At 34.2% G+C, this 16,651-nt stretch overlaps 1 protein-coding gene across 5 annotated transcripts in view; it reads right to left on the reverse strand.

Annotated features, from left to right (window-relative positions):
• Positions 1-13,776, reverse strand: part of LOC145769398 (myelin regulatory factor-like protein) — a 41,934-nt gene extending 28,158 nt beyond the window's left edge. For all 5 annotated transcript variants that reach the window (XM_082581023.1, XM_082581025.1, XM_082581026.1 and 2 more), the window contains exon 1: positions 13,564-13,776. In XM_082581023.1, the coding sequence (XP_082437149.1) occupies positions 13,564-13,636 (73 nt within the window). In that variant the 5' untranslated portion in view covers positions 13,637-13,776. The remainder of the gene's footprint in view (positions 1-13,563) is intronic.
• Between the last annotated feature and the right edge of the window lie 2,875 nt (positions 13,777-16,651).

Genomic DNA, 16,651 nt, shown 5'->3' on the forward strand with positions numbered 1-16,651 from the left:
ACTTAACTTATGATAGCGCTCAGTAGTTACAGAATACTCCAAATATTCTTCACAATTTTGTCAACATGAACGTTACATTTGCAGCTATGAAACTCAACAATCAGCCTTGAGAAAAGAAATTATAAATGCTTAGGCTAAACAATCTGACTAGAACAGTCCCAGTGTTAGTGGGCGCCTGTCGCTAGCTTCAACCCGAATAATATTAGCATTTAAAAAATTTAAATATGACTAGAACAACTTTTGATGAAATATGAACACTCATCGATGAAGCTTTTATGCTTGCTTGGTGTACATGAAATCAATTTGGATGCTAGTTCGCTAAATTTATATTGTTAACTAATAATACATTTTTATCTCAACTGTTAATTTAAGTAAAGCATATTTAAAAAAACACCTATCTTTTGAATGAAGAATTTTCGGCACCCTATCTCAAGTTTCAGTCTTTGCTAAAAAAATTTTACAACAAACCTATTCTCGGAGCCTGCAAAATGATATTAACAGAAATCTTATTTTAAGCAAAACTGAATTTAGAATGAACTTTTCCTTACATTTAGTTGTTGCTATTTTTGCTTTTTTATCTTAATAAAACTAGCTTGGTGGTGTTAAATTGCACATCTTTCTCACTCTTTTATCAATTAAAATACCTCACTGCATGATATCATATGACATTATGGAAACAATTAAGCTAGAAAAGATAAATATAAACTTTCAATGTTTTGTAAAACAATGCATACATGCAGTATCATACTAAACACTTCATGTTGTGTAACTTAATCCAGAAAATAGCTTTGAAGTATGTATCCTGCGACACGATGCACAAGCTCAGGCACAGGTTTGTTTTTACCACAAATGATCTCGTGACCACTTCTATTAGTCTCAATTGCTTCCTTTTAGGAATTCAACAGGAAAAGGAAAAACTTTGCTGACTTGAAAGGAAAAGAAACAGCTCCTTACAAAAACAGTCCTATAGTTATCAAAGCACAACTGAATGTATTCGCATTCCACGGGGTTGAAATTCTATTCGACAGATTATGTTGTGTAAAATAGCTCTTGCCAAGCGTTCAAGTTCAAATTCCAAGTCAGCTGGACATCGTCGCGTAATGGATCTCAGGAGTATTTTGACAAAACTCAGACCAAAATATAAACAGTTTTCTCGATTTGGCTCAATTTTTTTAACTTTATATAATTAAAATTTTTTTCCTGAAATCCTTATTTTTAACCCGGTTCACATTCAACGTGATTTGTGTGCTTTTAAGTTAAACAGGCATGATTGTTATTGATCACGAGTCGCAGCAATCGTAACAAGCTTAATTTCCCAAAATTGGTACTTACGTCACTACAACGTAGAAGCATTGCTTTCGCTATATGTTTCGAATTATCTTAACATGTTTCGCAGTTTGATGAAAATCACAAAAACATCTCTTATTTGATTTTACGCATGTGTTGTTTCACTGGCAGACAAGGTGGTCAGCAATCTACTCCAAGACACAAGCTTCTATTTCCAGAGATATCTGCTGTTGGGTGTTGTTTGGTTTTGAATCTGTATCCTCGGACTGACAAAGCCTTGATAGGTTATTCCTGGTAGTTTCGTATACTTGTAAAGTCTTTTGACGCAGGGCTGATTGCCGAGATTAGCAGAGTGAGTGAAGTTTTCGATTGTTGTTGAAGTGTTATTGCAGGGAGAAATTATTCCATTCACCATGTGCCGCTGAATGGAGAGCAAGCCTGAAATGCGTTGCTCAAGCGCACACCCCGAGAGCCGAACCAGAGCCGCTTGATCTTGAGTCGGGTGCGTAACCAGTAAGGTAACGGGGCGGACGCCTGGCGGGCGGCAAAGTTGACCATAACTTTAGACCAGTGGTTCGTAACCGGGGGGCGCGCCCCCCAGGGGGGCGTGAAGCATCTCTCAAGGGGGCGCGAGCTCTACAACAATTTCATTTTTTTAAATTACTTTAATGTCCTAGGACCTATGCTGTTTGTCATATTTTGTATTTTATTTTATATTGTAACTTATTCAGTAATTCTTGCTTTATTCGTTAGACCAGAACTTTACAAAACTATTTTACGCTAAACTCCTTCAAATTTTTCAGGAATGTTCGATGGTTGTCCAAAGGTAACATGCTGAAAAGGCTTCATAAATTACAAAAAGAAGTCGCAATATTTTTGGAATCACGACAGAAGGCGGAACTTTTGGCCACGTTTCAGTCCGAAGGCTTTCAAGTAGCACTAGCATACCTCGTGGACATCTTCGAATCATTGAATACTCTCAACCTTAAGCTTCAAGGGAAAAACATCAACATCATTAAGCATCATGACATCATTCGAACTTTTATAGCCAAACTCGACCTCTGGAAGAGTCGAATTGAACAAGGCAATCCAGCAAGCTTCAGTAACTTGGATTCTGCTCTCAAAGATGGTAACTTTGAGTCTGAGTTGAAGAAACAAATAGAAACCCACCTTAATGATTTGAAAGCGGAGTTCATCAAATACTTTCCAGATCTGGATGAGAAGCGTGAAACCTGGAAGTTCATCAGAAACCCGTTTTAATGAGAAGTAGTTGATATTTTCGAAGAAGGACAAGAGGAGTTTCTTGATATTAAGTTCAACTGCACAGCTAAAGAAGACTTCAAAGAACTGGAACTTGAGACGTTCTGGGTCAATTATCTTCCTGTTTACCCTCTTATCGCAACTCGGGCTCTTCCAATTCTAACAATATTTAGATCTACGTATCTTCGTGAAGCTGCATTTTCTGCTCTCGTTGCTATCAAGACCAAGTACAGAAACAGGCTGAGAGTTGAAGGAGACTTACGTTGTTCACTCTCTGGAGTTAAACCTCGCATTAAACATCTAGTCGCTAAGAAGCAGTGTCAAGTAGGCTATCTCACTGATGTGTACAATAAACAGACAAAAATGCAATTTTTTTTGGTAGGATACTTATTTAAAATGTAGGGGGGCGCGAGGCGCATGACCATTATTGAAGGGGGGCTTGATAGAAAAAAGGTTAAGAACCACTGCTTTAGACCCAGGACAAACGTTTCGACGTAGGGGCCAAAAATTTCTTAAAATTTGACAGACGAGCAATATAAATAGTGAGTATAACGTGGATAAGAAACGTTTAGGTAGCTATTAACAGTATGCGTAGTAACACTAAGTAGTACTCTGCAATACCACGAAAACTCAACTTTCTTGATAGATATTTGAGTAAGGGGTAAGGAAAATTTCCATTTTACTTTTAAAACAACTCCCATTTGTTGATAAAACCTAAACTATACGATAAATATTCGTTTTATTTTTCAGTGCCTATCAAAGTTGCTATATTTTGTAGCAAAATATAAAACCAAGTCGGAGCATATTTTCTAGTTTATTGCAAATTTCGCCAATTAAAATATTGACTGCTGTTTCCATCAATATACTTTGCAAGACTTTTTTTGCCATAGATGGTTCTAGAATTGATGGCTATTGTAGCCTATGTCACAAAACATTTTAGTTGTTTCATGAAATCATGTTAATTCTTCCTCACCACATGTGACCTATATAATCTTTTTAAATTAATCCAAAGTTATCTTTTAAAAACTAATATATATTGCAATGCGATTTTATCTTCATTAAGAAAAAAAAAACATAATAAAAATGCCTCAGTTAATTGAAACGAGTCGATGATTAATATAACCACATTTATTCATAAATAAATGTGTCGAGAATTACAATAATTTCAGAAACAAAACAAAAGATATTTCGATATTTCTTTAAAATTTAAGCAATAAACGCAAGTACCTATTTTTATGACCTAAATTGAAAAGCGGTCACACTCTACCAAGTTTAAAAAATCAAATTTTATATGGCTAACCCAATGGAAAAATACATAACTGCACAGAAAATCTAACAACTTTGGTTTTATAAAATAATACGTTCTTGTGGTGTAAACTACAGTAAGCAGTTAACGTATCATGTTATTGAACTAGGCTAAATGGCTGGTGAACAGCCTCATTCAATTGTTAGTCTTGGGTGTAGCCTACTTATAAACTGCTGTAAACCTTACAGGTATGAAATGAGTAGCCTACTGGTCTAAGATTTAACTTTTAATATGTTTTGGTTGAGATTTTAAGAGGTTGTTTTAACTATTGCTGGCCAAAAAGCAGGCAAATCGTTAGTTTAGAATCTAATCAGCTAAAAAAAAATTAGAAGAAAGAGCAATGACCCAACGTTGCCCGTACGATAATGCGTACGCCACTGACCTCCACTTTAACTTAATACAAGTAGCCTATACAACATTTTTGTTAATTTTCAATACACTACTGCTGTCTAATATATAAAAATTTTATTATCTTTTGGATAAATAAAGTAAACTGTAGCACAAGCAGGTATTTTTAATTTAAACTTGCAAACGCTGTACACATACTGAAGTATACGTTGTCCCTCCAAGGACAAAACTTGTGCATTTTTGATCTAACCATTATATTACTTAAAACCTGGCCACAACCAGCAGGATGTAAAACTGTGCAAACTGTACAATAAATGTGCGATTTTATTCCAACAATTTGACTAAATATGAAATCATTTATTACTAGTAGTAGCTATTTCTTTCAAACTTTGTCGTCAATAGACCAAAACAAACAACATCACGGTATTTATCTTGACAAAAAGTGAAATAAATGTGCAAACGTTTTCGGTTATACATCTATCTCTTATCAGTTATCACGCATCTGAAAGTTAATTTGAACTAAAAGTATTTCTTCTTGAATTAAAAGCTATTGCAATGTAACTTTTTCAGTGGTTTCATTTCTTCAGCGGCTATGTGTTTATTATCCTATCATTAAGTGGATTCAACTATTTTGTTTACCGATAAACATCTTACGAATGTTTTTAAAACAACATTATATTCAAGTGATGTCTGCTGCGCTTTCAGTAAAGTACTTTACCTTGCATAACTCCATCAATCATTTGTAATCTACTTTATCTCTTTGAGGTAATTGTATAAGATCATATGATTTGTATAACGTTTAATCTCTAAGCTATCGTTCGTCATTGTAAACTTCTATTTGTTTACCTCTTTCTTTCATATTTTCTTATAACTGATTTTAAGATTTTAAGTATCATCTGTTTTAGTTACAATACTTACTTTATAGCATAGCTTTAACAAAATCACTACTTTTGCAATAACGAATTTATTACAATACGTTTAAGTTTCAGTAAGTATATATTCACATTTAATTACCGATATACCCCAGATTTGCAGTCTGAAAAGCTAATCACAAGATGGTTATGTTCAAGCGTTTTGATATGCACTCACCCTTGTGCCTTATTAAACCGTTTTTATTTTGGTTTTTTATGTTAACTATATGGTTAGGAAAAAATACAAAATCAACTTTTTAGGCTATTTTTCTTATGTAAGCTTATACAGATTTTGCCCCTCGCACAGTGATTTTTCCTTAAATTACATAATCAATTGTTTTTTTCCCTGCTCGTTGATCACTTCTATCGCATTTATCTACTTTTTCTACCTTCAGATTAAGCCATAGGTTTTGCAATGTAATTTAATGTTTTGCGTTGAATCGTACAAACGCATGATCATTGAAAAGCAACTTGGTATCAGGCTGATTTTGTTAATGGTTTACATAGAACCTAGCACCGTTTTGAACGCTTTTTTGTGGGAATTGTTGGTATGTGCACATGACGTGAATCAGCCCATAAACAGGATGAATACGTAAGTTGAAATTGAAGACAAAACTGATTGTTTTTTGAGTTTAATTTCATTTTTGTTTCTTCGGATCTAAAGTAATGCTGTAAACTGTGTTAAAAAATCTCAACTATTAGGTCTACTGTGAATATTATAGTTGAGGCTGTTTTAAGGATTGCAGACAACAATTTTAAGCTTTATTTTTCATAAAAAGTTAATGTTGTTTGAAATGTCTGGATCAATCAACAAGCATTGACAAAGTATACTTTTAGAATCGTACATGGAAAGTACCGGTAGTTTAAAAATGCTATTCAATAGCTCTGAAGATGAACACAGTTTAATTTTCGAAATGTTTATAAGCATTGTAATTGTAGAACTATTTTCCAAAACAATGAACTTTTTTTTCTATTTCGCTTCTAGGTTTGGTGGCTGTGCAATTTTACGATAGTGGTAACACTGTTTGATCAATGTATATTTTAAACTTTTGGGTTATGCCATCTTTCCTTTTTGTTGGTGTCAAATTCGTATGTTTACTTTGCCGTTTTGTACATGTTTGCGACAGCAGCAAAAAATAAATTGAATGAATGAATGGGTTTAGTTTCTACATTTTAAATTCCTCATTTTTTGCTATGAACAATTGTTTTCACACCAAGGAGTTCAAGAACATTTTTCAATTTTGGTTATTATAACGTAATAATATTATAAGTACCAGCTTGAATGATGTCATACCAATTGACATCATGCTGAAGTCATGAATTGGCCTAGAAAGATTCGTAGCTAAACTTCGTTTCGTTCTCAGCAATTTCTGTTCTGTTACAGTTCCAATTTACAAAACGAGAAATGTTTGTTGCAAAAGTTTAGAAAAATACAATAAAGTAGACACAATGGAATTGTAGGTGGTTTGAGACAAGGATACGGCGAAGGACGTTTGATTTTCCATTATACTAATTTGCCATAAAACTTTGCCGAATTTTCTATTGGCAAATCAGCGCTTTACTCAATTCAGGATACATTGTACTGGAATTTACTTTTTCAAATATGATAAAAAAAAGGGTTGTCTTTGTAAACTACAGTCGCGCTCAAAAGTTTAAGACCACCTGTCAAAATTTTGGATTCTTACAATAATCTATGGAAATTATTTTAAATGTTATGTCATATTGGGTTTTATGCCATTACTGCAGTGTTATGTAACAGAGCATTCTGTTTAAGCCATTATGAATGAGCTATTTCTTTCAGAAATAAAAAATTTAAACTCTTTTTTAAGATTTGTTGCTGAAAAAAATGGGCAAAAAAAGGAGCTTTTCAGCTGTGGAGAGGTCAAAAATTGTTATATCAAACGAAGAAGGGTACTCAGAAAGAAAAATATCCGAAAGACTAAAGTTCAGCAAGACAGCAGTCCATCAGGCAATAGCTAAATTTAAAAAATTTGGAAGTTTAGTGGACTTGAAAAAGGGTGGTAGACCCAGGGTTACCAGTCCAAGAGATGACCATGTGATGAGGAGAATGGTAGTGCGCGCTCACCCACGTGCTTTGAGGCCAAATTCATCGCTAAGACGGCTTTTTATGGTAGATGTCCTTACATTTGTATCTTTACACAACAAAGCTGATCTATTTTTTTACTGGAGCACGTGGGTGAGTCAGGCCACAATTAATGTCGTAATCTTAACTTTGTATAACGAAAATTTGAAATTCTTCTGACTAACTCTTGGTAGCCAATTATGGAATTCTGTTTACTTTAGTAAATAAATGGGAAATTATTTACTTTAGCTGTTCAGTTAGTTCTTTATAATGCTTTATTGCATTTTAGTTAACAATGTCAACATATCCTTATGCTGTGATAAAAGTAGGGTAGTGCGGGGCAAGACTAGTCACATTTTGGTATTATTGTGTATATCTTCACATAAAGTTAAAAATGTTTCAATTTTTAGTGTTAAACAGTTATACTAAGGCTTCCTTAAACAAGATAGCAAAAAAAAAGTGAAATTTATTTTTAAGTTATGTTAATAAAACATCATTTTTACGACCGAGTCAAATGACTGGTTTTGCCCCTAAGTAAGGGTAAAACAGGTCAGTGTTTTTTGATGAGAGAAAGAGTATATTTACACATACAAAGTGCAGTTTCACATACAAAGTACACCACTGCAGCACATTCGTTCAGAACAGACATCAGCAAACATGCTGGATTCCATTTTATGACATTATTTGTTCAATTGTTGTGCCAAATATCCATGGTTCTTCTGGACGACAAAACAAACTGAGCAAGGAAGATTATGACAAAATTTGCCATTTTGTTCACTAACAATGAGGTATACATGGTACATTACAGTTGCCAAATGTTAGAAGAATTGCTTTTGTGAACAATTGATAGAAACACAATCAAAAATACACTTTAAACGTTTTCTAGTAGGCTATAGTTCAATATTGTTACATTTTTTTTAAATCTTTCATTTGTGATTTTTTGCGTTTTTGTCCAAACTTTGACGCACACTTTCTATAAGAAAACATTGAGAACCATAAATGAATTTTGCGTGGTAAACGTATCATATCTTAGTAAATAAGTGGACAACATTTCAGTGCAAATTTTTACTGGGGTCAGGGGTAACCAAGATATTAAAAGGACCCCACCTTTTTGCTTTTTTTCATTTTGACCCACGTTTCACATTAAATAATTCCCAAATCATTTAATTTTTTGTACTGATATTTTCTCAGTGGATAGAGAATCTTATAAACAACATTTCTACCAAATTTCAGCCAAAACCAATCACAAATGAGGTCTTGGCGAGGTTTTAAAATTTTAGAAAATCTTAGCCGAGAGCTGGAAACGGCCATCTTTGGATGTCTATGACCTTTGACCTTTTAGAGTTACAATGTGAACGATGTTGTTTTTTCAATATTTGGCAGAAGTACTATCACCTGTAAAAAATTTGGGTTGTTACCTAATTTGGTTTAGCAGTGATAGGGCCTCAAACATTACCAAAAATCAAAAAAAATCGTGCCCCCTTGGTAGACCCCCTCCAAACTAAATGCTTCGCTCACACTAGGATAAGCTGATTTTTGATGTAATAGGCAACTAATACCCTATGAACCAGGTAGCCTAAGCCTACATGACAGTTTGGTTAAAGAATTTAGCATTTTCACCAAAAGTTTGGCACAGCACTTCATGACTGACTTGTGTTGCCCCAACCAAAATAGCCATGACTGAACAAAAATAAATACCCAATAAAACTAATTTCCAAGGAAGAACTACAAGATGAGTTGTTTTGAGACAAATTACAATAATTGTAATTTTGTTTAAACTAGAAAGTCTTGGTTTAATTAACAATTTTCATAGTGTAATGCTCTGTTTAGTCTAAACCACAAAAAAAAAGTTAGTCCAAAATATGAAGGTAAAATTTTACACCAACTTACGTTTCGCAGCCTAGACCAAGACAGCAAGCAAAAACTGCATAGCAGTTGCTGTTGTCGCATCACAAAAGAACCACTAAGTGCGCTAAAGCATTTTTTTGAGTGCATTATTTCCAAAAAAAAAAGTTATGCTTGATTAAAATCAAACTGACCGGTTTTACCCGACGACTTGTTTTGCCCTGAACTACCCCTACGTGACTCAGCAAAGGTTAAACTTTTAAAATATTTTTTTTATCCGAATCGTGTTTGATTTTGTTTTACAAGATGTGTTTCTTGTTTAAACGTATTGCATTTTTAAATACAGTCTACCAGCGACAAAATCATTACATTTTCAGAGAGCAAGAGCATGCATTTCTTGAAGCAAATTTCAAAGCACAATATTTATTTAGTTGCAACTATTGACGTTTGTGGACCTACAGTGTATATTCATATTTGGAACATGGCTCTTTTTTTGTCGTTAATAGTGACACTACTTACACTAGCTCATTTGCAATTTCATCCCTATCGGCAGTTATAACATTGCAATTATCTTTCTTCAATAACTAGTTGTTGTATCAAAAATGTGCTCGATAAAGTTGAGGCAAATGGTGGGCTAAGCGGACAGGCAGCTTTAGGGTTGTTGCTTTCATGTAAGCCTGTATCAAAGCAGGCATTGGCATCTTGTACAGTTTGCTCATTTTACGCGACCAGAAACAGAAACTAGGGAACAAATCTCAGATAATTAAAACTTACACACCATAAGAACAAATGTGTGAAAAACATTTCAACTTCCTTACAAAAAAACAAAACAACTCTTTAAAGAAAGTCAGCATTTTTGGAAATTTGTTTAATTGTTGGCATTGTGAAGGCAAGTTTACTGCTTACAACTTGCATGTCTACAGTATATTTATTTTACTGTATTTTATTTTACAATAAATCACGTCGAGAGATTAAACATATTTACAAAACGCTTAATCATTGCAGTGATTCATAATTATTAACTCCAAAGTAAATATAAATTTTACACGCAGTCAAAAAGTTTGCAAGTTTGTAGTTCCCAATCTTATGGAGGTTGATTGTTTGAACTACATAAACAATAAAAAAAGTAACTAAACTTTTAGTGTCAAAATTAAGCATTTTGCAATTGGCGGTTGCGATTTTGTATCCTGTGATTTAGACAAAAACTGGTAAAACAAAGGAAATGGTTTCAATTTTGGCTCCACAGCATTGGCGTGTTTGTTCTGGCCCAGTTCCCAGTTTGAGAAACGAGCGGGTAATCGGGTGTGTTTTTCACATATCAAATAGACATCATGTTGGTCGAGTTGAATAGCGAGACACGAGCAGAGTCATTAGAAACGTTACAAAACGATGTGTCATATATTTCAAGACCGGGTCAAGAAGATTTACATGATAAAACAGGCCTACTCAACTGCGCCTTCATGCGGTTGAGCTGAAACAAACAACTTTGGATAGTGGCAAAAATCCAAGAGCAACGCAAGATAGTGAATACAGAGCAACTAAATTTCATATAGTCTGCATGATATGCTAAAAACATCTTTTTCATAACAATTTGACAAATACCATCATCAACGCTTTATTACAGAACTTTTTTGGACGATGGCACACCATGAAATGTTGGAATCTACCGGAGCACTCAAACTTACTACGTTGATAGCTCCTTCGGAATATTGTGTTTCACAAAATTTTTGATCGAAGGATGCTACGTTAAACATCTATACATGATAGAAGTTACTTAAAGTTAGCTTTATTTTAATCTGCGTATACAAAGTGCAATCATTTACTTTTACTGCAATGTGAAGTTGTGCCTGGGTCTTGACATCAATTGAACTATACGGTTGCAACATTTAAACCACCAGAATTCCCATTCACATTTACAACTTTTTCACGGCACACCATCGTGGCGCGGCACACTTTGAGGAACTCTGCTCCAAACCAATTTGGGAATTAAGGTGTTGCAATCATGTCAAATTTTAAACTATTAGGGTTCCATGCACGTTATAACTTCTCGTTTCGTCGCTTCAAATTTGTTCTAGACCTCTGCTATGTTTGGCATGTAGCCTATTGCTTTTGTTGTGATGGTCAGAAACAAAAATTAAATTGAACTGAACTGCGATGGTATATTGCGGTGGCATAAAATGTTTTTCCCTATCGGCATAACTGCTTTTGAAATTTTCAAAAACTAATCGAATCTGGTGACTCAAAACAGCTTGTTGTTAGAGAATATGTAAAATAGATTCTTATGTATATTGTTTAACATTATATGTAACTGTTCTTTTTGACGTTATTAAAACGGAAAAATGGGATCGTGCCATTACTTGAAATCCTTTGCAAATCTATTAGAGACGTTTTTTCTCAAAAAATGATATCAACAAGAATTTTGTTTCGCAAAAACAAGACTGAAAAATTAAAAAGACTTGTCATTGAGCGATTGCTTTAAAAATTTTGCTACTTATTAAGGCTTAAAACAACAAAAAAATGTCGTTTCGGTCAAACAAAAATTTCTAGAATACAGTTAAAAACTTTTTTTGAAACTCGCTCTTGTGATAAGTCAAGAGCACTTGCACATGATAGTCAGCCAAACTACATAGATGCTATCTAATAACCACTGAAAATATAGAAACTTGTACCGCACCTACAAGTCATAGTCCGACCTTGTTGGCCAAAACATTAGTTGATTGGTTTAACATTTACTTTCAATTTTATATGCAAACTAAAGAGGAAAATAACCCAGACAGAAAAACCTTCATTTTTACATCAATCAATGTAAAAATAATGGATTTTGCTGTCTGAGGAACAAGTGAACTCATCCATCACATTTCATATTATAGGTATGATGTGAAATGATGAAAGTAAATAAGAGGCCTTTCCTTCATCAAGACAGAGCAAAAAAAGAATAGTTTGCTTAGTAAACGTGTTTTGTCAACTTTGTACGATCCTTTATTGCCTGCAAAGTGTATTTGATTTTCTTACAAGTGATTCAATTTTTCAAGTTTTTGCTCCTAGGGTTATCATATTAACTTTGAAAAACTTTCGTACAATGCGCCCCGACAATTCATATTGGGAAGTAATTACATTTTGCACCAAAAGTAAATTTCCAAAAACCATCTTTTGTGAAGCAAGAACTTGTCTCTACAATCAGCATCACCACTAACCTTCCAATTGGATGAAACTTATCAGGCCGTGGAATTACTTTAGAACCAGTTTATTCTAATAGGCTGTGACAGATTTTGGAACAGGAAAAACACTTTTCTTGTGTTTGATGACAAAAACAACAACATTGAATTGGGTTATTTTTAATAACACCAGCATTTACATGGTGCAACATACAATATGTTGGAACTTCTTTTCTTAAATGGTAAATTGTATGAACAAAAAGGGTTGAGATGAAATTTTGTTCAATGTTTGTTTTAAATTTATAAATTTCAGACACAAAAGTGAAATGTTGGTTCCAAATAAGAGGTTCTTGGTCAAAATATTTTTGAAGTGGCTCTTCGTCTGTTTCGTCGTAACGCTAACGACAGATACAATGCATGTTAACTTATTCCCTCGAGCGCTATATCCATGTTTACGGTACATATGAGTTAAATTTGTTAGGTTCAACCGAAAATACGACCTTACCAGGGTAAGTGACGCTTGGGCAGCTTTTCGGTTTCAACACAATTTCACATAAAACATTCTCGGTATGTCTTTATATTCACATTAGTCATGCACATCGGACTCGATATTTTGCTGAGAAAACTTTGAATGGTCTTTTGTTTTGCAATAGTCAAGTTCAACTAATTCTAGCTTTTCATTTTACTTTTTGATTTTAAATTACATTCCACGATTTTCCAGTCGGCTGTATAAAAAGGGTTGTGAACAATCGTGCCAGTTACGCGTCGAAGCCAATTTTAACAACCTTCTTCAAATTTTAGGCTTTTTCTTATCACGATCGGTTTAATTACAAGTTATAGCAGGTAACTTTAGAGTACAAAAAATAAATAACGGGTTTGGTGGGAGTTTTCCCACATGTCCAAATTTTTCACGTCGTGTAATTAAAATAAGTATAGGGGCCTACACGGGAAATGTAGCCATGAATCAAGGTGACGCACTTTGAAACAATAAATTACATGGAAAATTTGCCAAGATAATGTATCTATTAGTTCAACACACTACGTAAATCCGTTCTTAAAATCAACATATTTTAGTTCAACGTTTCAAAAACGAACAATAAGTATGGATCAATAAACGGCAATCGCTCGTCAAAATGAACATATCAACAACAAAAACATCTTAAGAATATATAATGTACAGCTCAATAAACGCCTGAATTAACAAATTCCTGAAAATTTCAAGGCAACAACATTTATCAGTTATCCTTCTAAACGTGACTATTGTTTTGGATGGTTCATGAAATCGTTCGGTTAAACTTTTTTTTCCTCCCACCGATAAGTTCAAAAAAATTTATGAGATGGTTTACTTTATTGGCAACAGTCTCTTACCTCCAAAAAATCCAAAATTATTTGATCCGTAATTCATAGACGGAGGAAGCTGGTGTTCATGAGTGGCAGTCATCTTCTTTGGAAGCTTTGCTTACATAATCCGTTTGAAAAATGGGTTCCTTTAGAAGCCTCAACAGCAGAACTATCTTCTTGATAAAAACAAGATTCAATTTTTTTTTTTTTTTTTTACAACCTCTTAAACTAAAAACGTACTTATCTTTCTGTTTAGACGAAAGATGTTTAGGCTTTGGCGATTTTGAATATGAAAGTAGAATATTAAAAATGGTTTCACTGTAGTTTGAACTTCTGGAGTCATTCACGGATCATCTTTCAGTCATTCAAAATTTATCAAAAAAGTACTTTGCTGTGCCCTCTCACCACCGTCTCGGTACCACGATGTGCATTCGAAATTATTTTCACATAGACGTTTTTTGGTTAGATCACGTATTTCAATTTTATAAGTCATTATGGTTGAAATATGGCTTTTCATCCAAAATGGGTTAAAACATTTTTGGTGATTCTGCCTACTTGCTAAATGTAATTTAACAACTCCTCAACTGGCTCAATATGCAATACGCATTTAACATCTGAAAAGTCACGTATTTCAAATTTTCATTTTTTTAGGTCCGTCTAAAATGCGCCCAAACATCGCTCTAGTTTCTAACTCTTATTAGGCTACAACAGTTACGTGGCAAATGACATCAGCAAGTGAACGTAGTCATTGAGCGGCTGAAATGAACGAATTACCTGAATGCGATAAAGAAAGCATCATTTCGATAAGCTAAATACAAAAACACTACATCAGTAAACAATTGCTATGCTGACTTGATGCTGACGAACACATAATGTTTTTAAAGCTTTGTTAATTTCTGAGTTAGATCCTTTTTCAAGTTTCAGCAAGTCTGCTTCGCTAACTTTTAAGAACAAAAAAAATAAAAGAGTTGTCAAAAATGTTACCAATCCCTTCTTGCTGGGTTAAGTTTTAACTGTTTTATTCAACTTTAAATTGGCTTGCAGAATTGATCATGATAATTGCCTTTTGCAATCTGCTTATTAGCTCACTCCTCCATATCCTCGGGCTATGAATTACTCGATTATGAACTCTCAGTTGTATAAGATATGTTTTATGCAGATTGAAACAGTCTGGAATATTTTTTGCATAAAAATAGCGTTGAAAAGCGTATTTTTTTAGTTACTTGTAGACTTAACTCTGTTTTCTAGCTTTAAAAAATACCAGACGCTTCGACCTGTTTGATATTACAACTTATTCTTAAAATGTCTACAATTCCCAATAATCCGACTTGTTATGAAAACTTGAAAGTTTCATTAGAAAGAAAAAGTTTGTTTTCCATCAGAAATCTTGCGCTATTGTAAAGTAAACGTCTCTTACTCAATTACCGAGCTTCAGAGAAAGGTTTTCATTATGCTAGCTTTATGCATTAACTAGAATAGGCTGGCCAGTTCTTTTCTCTCGGCCGCCTTTCCTTCAGCAACTACGCCCACCCAATTTGTTACACTTTGGATAGAGGTGAGCGGTGCGTTTTTCAGCAAACAAGGCAAACCGGGTGTTGAACCAGGTTTGTATAATTGATAAGCCAGCGCATTATCCGCTGCGCCATCCCACCGCCCTCAGGATATTCGATATCAAAATATATTTGAACCTTACAATAAAAATTAATTATGTGTTACGTTAGTGCGTGATTAAATGCTAAAACTTTGCGTTATGTACCTCAAAATATTTTCAAAGCAAACAAAAATTGAAAAACGGCCTCTGGTTTCCAAAAGTTTAAACTGGTTGTGATTTTAACCTCAGATCGTCTTTATTATGTTGTGATGCTGAATGGTTGATTTAAAGCGTAATGCTGTCTTCTAAAAGAAGTCTCAACTCATAAGACAATGTTCTCTTAGGTTGTAATGCAGTGTTTATAAGTAGATTAATTTGCGTTAATTTGCGTATCAGTAACATTATTTCAGAACAAAAAATGTTGATTGGCCAAGGGCAGATCCAAAGTAGCCGGAGGGTGAGCGATTGCAACTAGACACCAAGATGTATAGGTCCACATTAATCCGATCTTGCAAATACACAGTAAATAAAGTTAGTTTTGTATTTTTTTAGGAAGGAGATCGCCCGAATCCCCCCTGGATTTGCTACTTTAATTGACAATATGAAATATCTTGCCAAATTTTAGTTTTACTCCAAATAGGCAACGACGTTTTATTCTAATTGTCTACTTCCAAGCATGGCTTTGATTGTTTTTCCAATTACTGTATGTTGTCCCACTCTTCTTTAAAGCATGACAATGTAACCCAACTAGGAGTATAAAAATCCATTGCAATTCTGCACTTCACCTGTGAATGGCATAGTCAAAGTAACATCCTTAAAAATACGTAAATACGTGATAGAATGTAGGTAGGCTGAAAGTTAGTGTCGATCCAGAAGGGGTGCAATTGGGGAGATTGCCCTCCTTAAAAATAGAAACGTAACTCTATTTAAGGTGTATTTGCAACTTCAAAGTTATGTAGACCTACACTTCATTGCGTTGTGTTGAAATCACGACCCCCCCCCCCGTGAGACTACTTACTGGATTAGCCTTTACTAAAAGAGTGAAAGTAGCATTGACATATCACTCAGCGTCGCATTTTTTCAAAATTTGATTTAATTTTCGTACTGCTTAGCAGCGATTTGGTCAGGGAATATTGTAGTGTTGTTTTATGGAAAGAGAAAATTTTATTTCAACAAAGTTTGCAACAGACGTTTCAACGAGAGTTTCCAAACATTTTCTCTGAAATGCAGTCTTTCACAAATGCTTTATCAGATGTTTGAGATTTGGCTGCACTGAGAGCAACATTATCGAATGCAGGTAAAGCTTTATTTGTTTAAGGCAGTCATTAAATCTCTTAGGCCAACAACTGTATAATATTTTCTGTTTATTTCCTTTCAAACAGGTCTTGGATTACTACTAATCGAATGCTTTATTTGTATATTTTGTTGTTAAAATTTGAAGTTTTTATTGAGTCATTGCTACCTACAACTTTACAAACAACACATTACGCTGCGGCAAGCAAGAATTTTGTTGTCAGGTCACAG

Source organism: Aplidium turbinatum, chromosome 4, assembly GCF_918807975.1.
Source record: "Aplidium turbinatum chromosome 4, kaAplTurb1.1, whole genome shotgun sequence".
NCBI classification, from domain to species: Eukaryota; Metazoa; Chordata; class Ascidiacea; order Aplousobranchia; family Polyclinidae; genus Aplidium; species Aplidium turbinatum.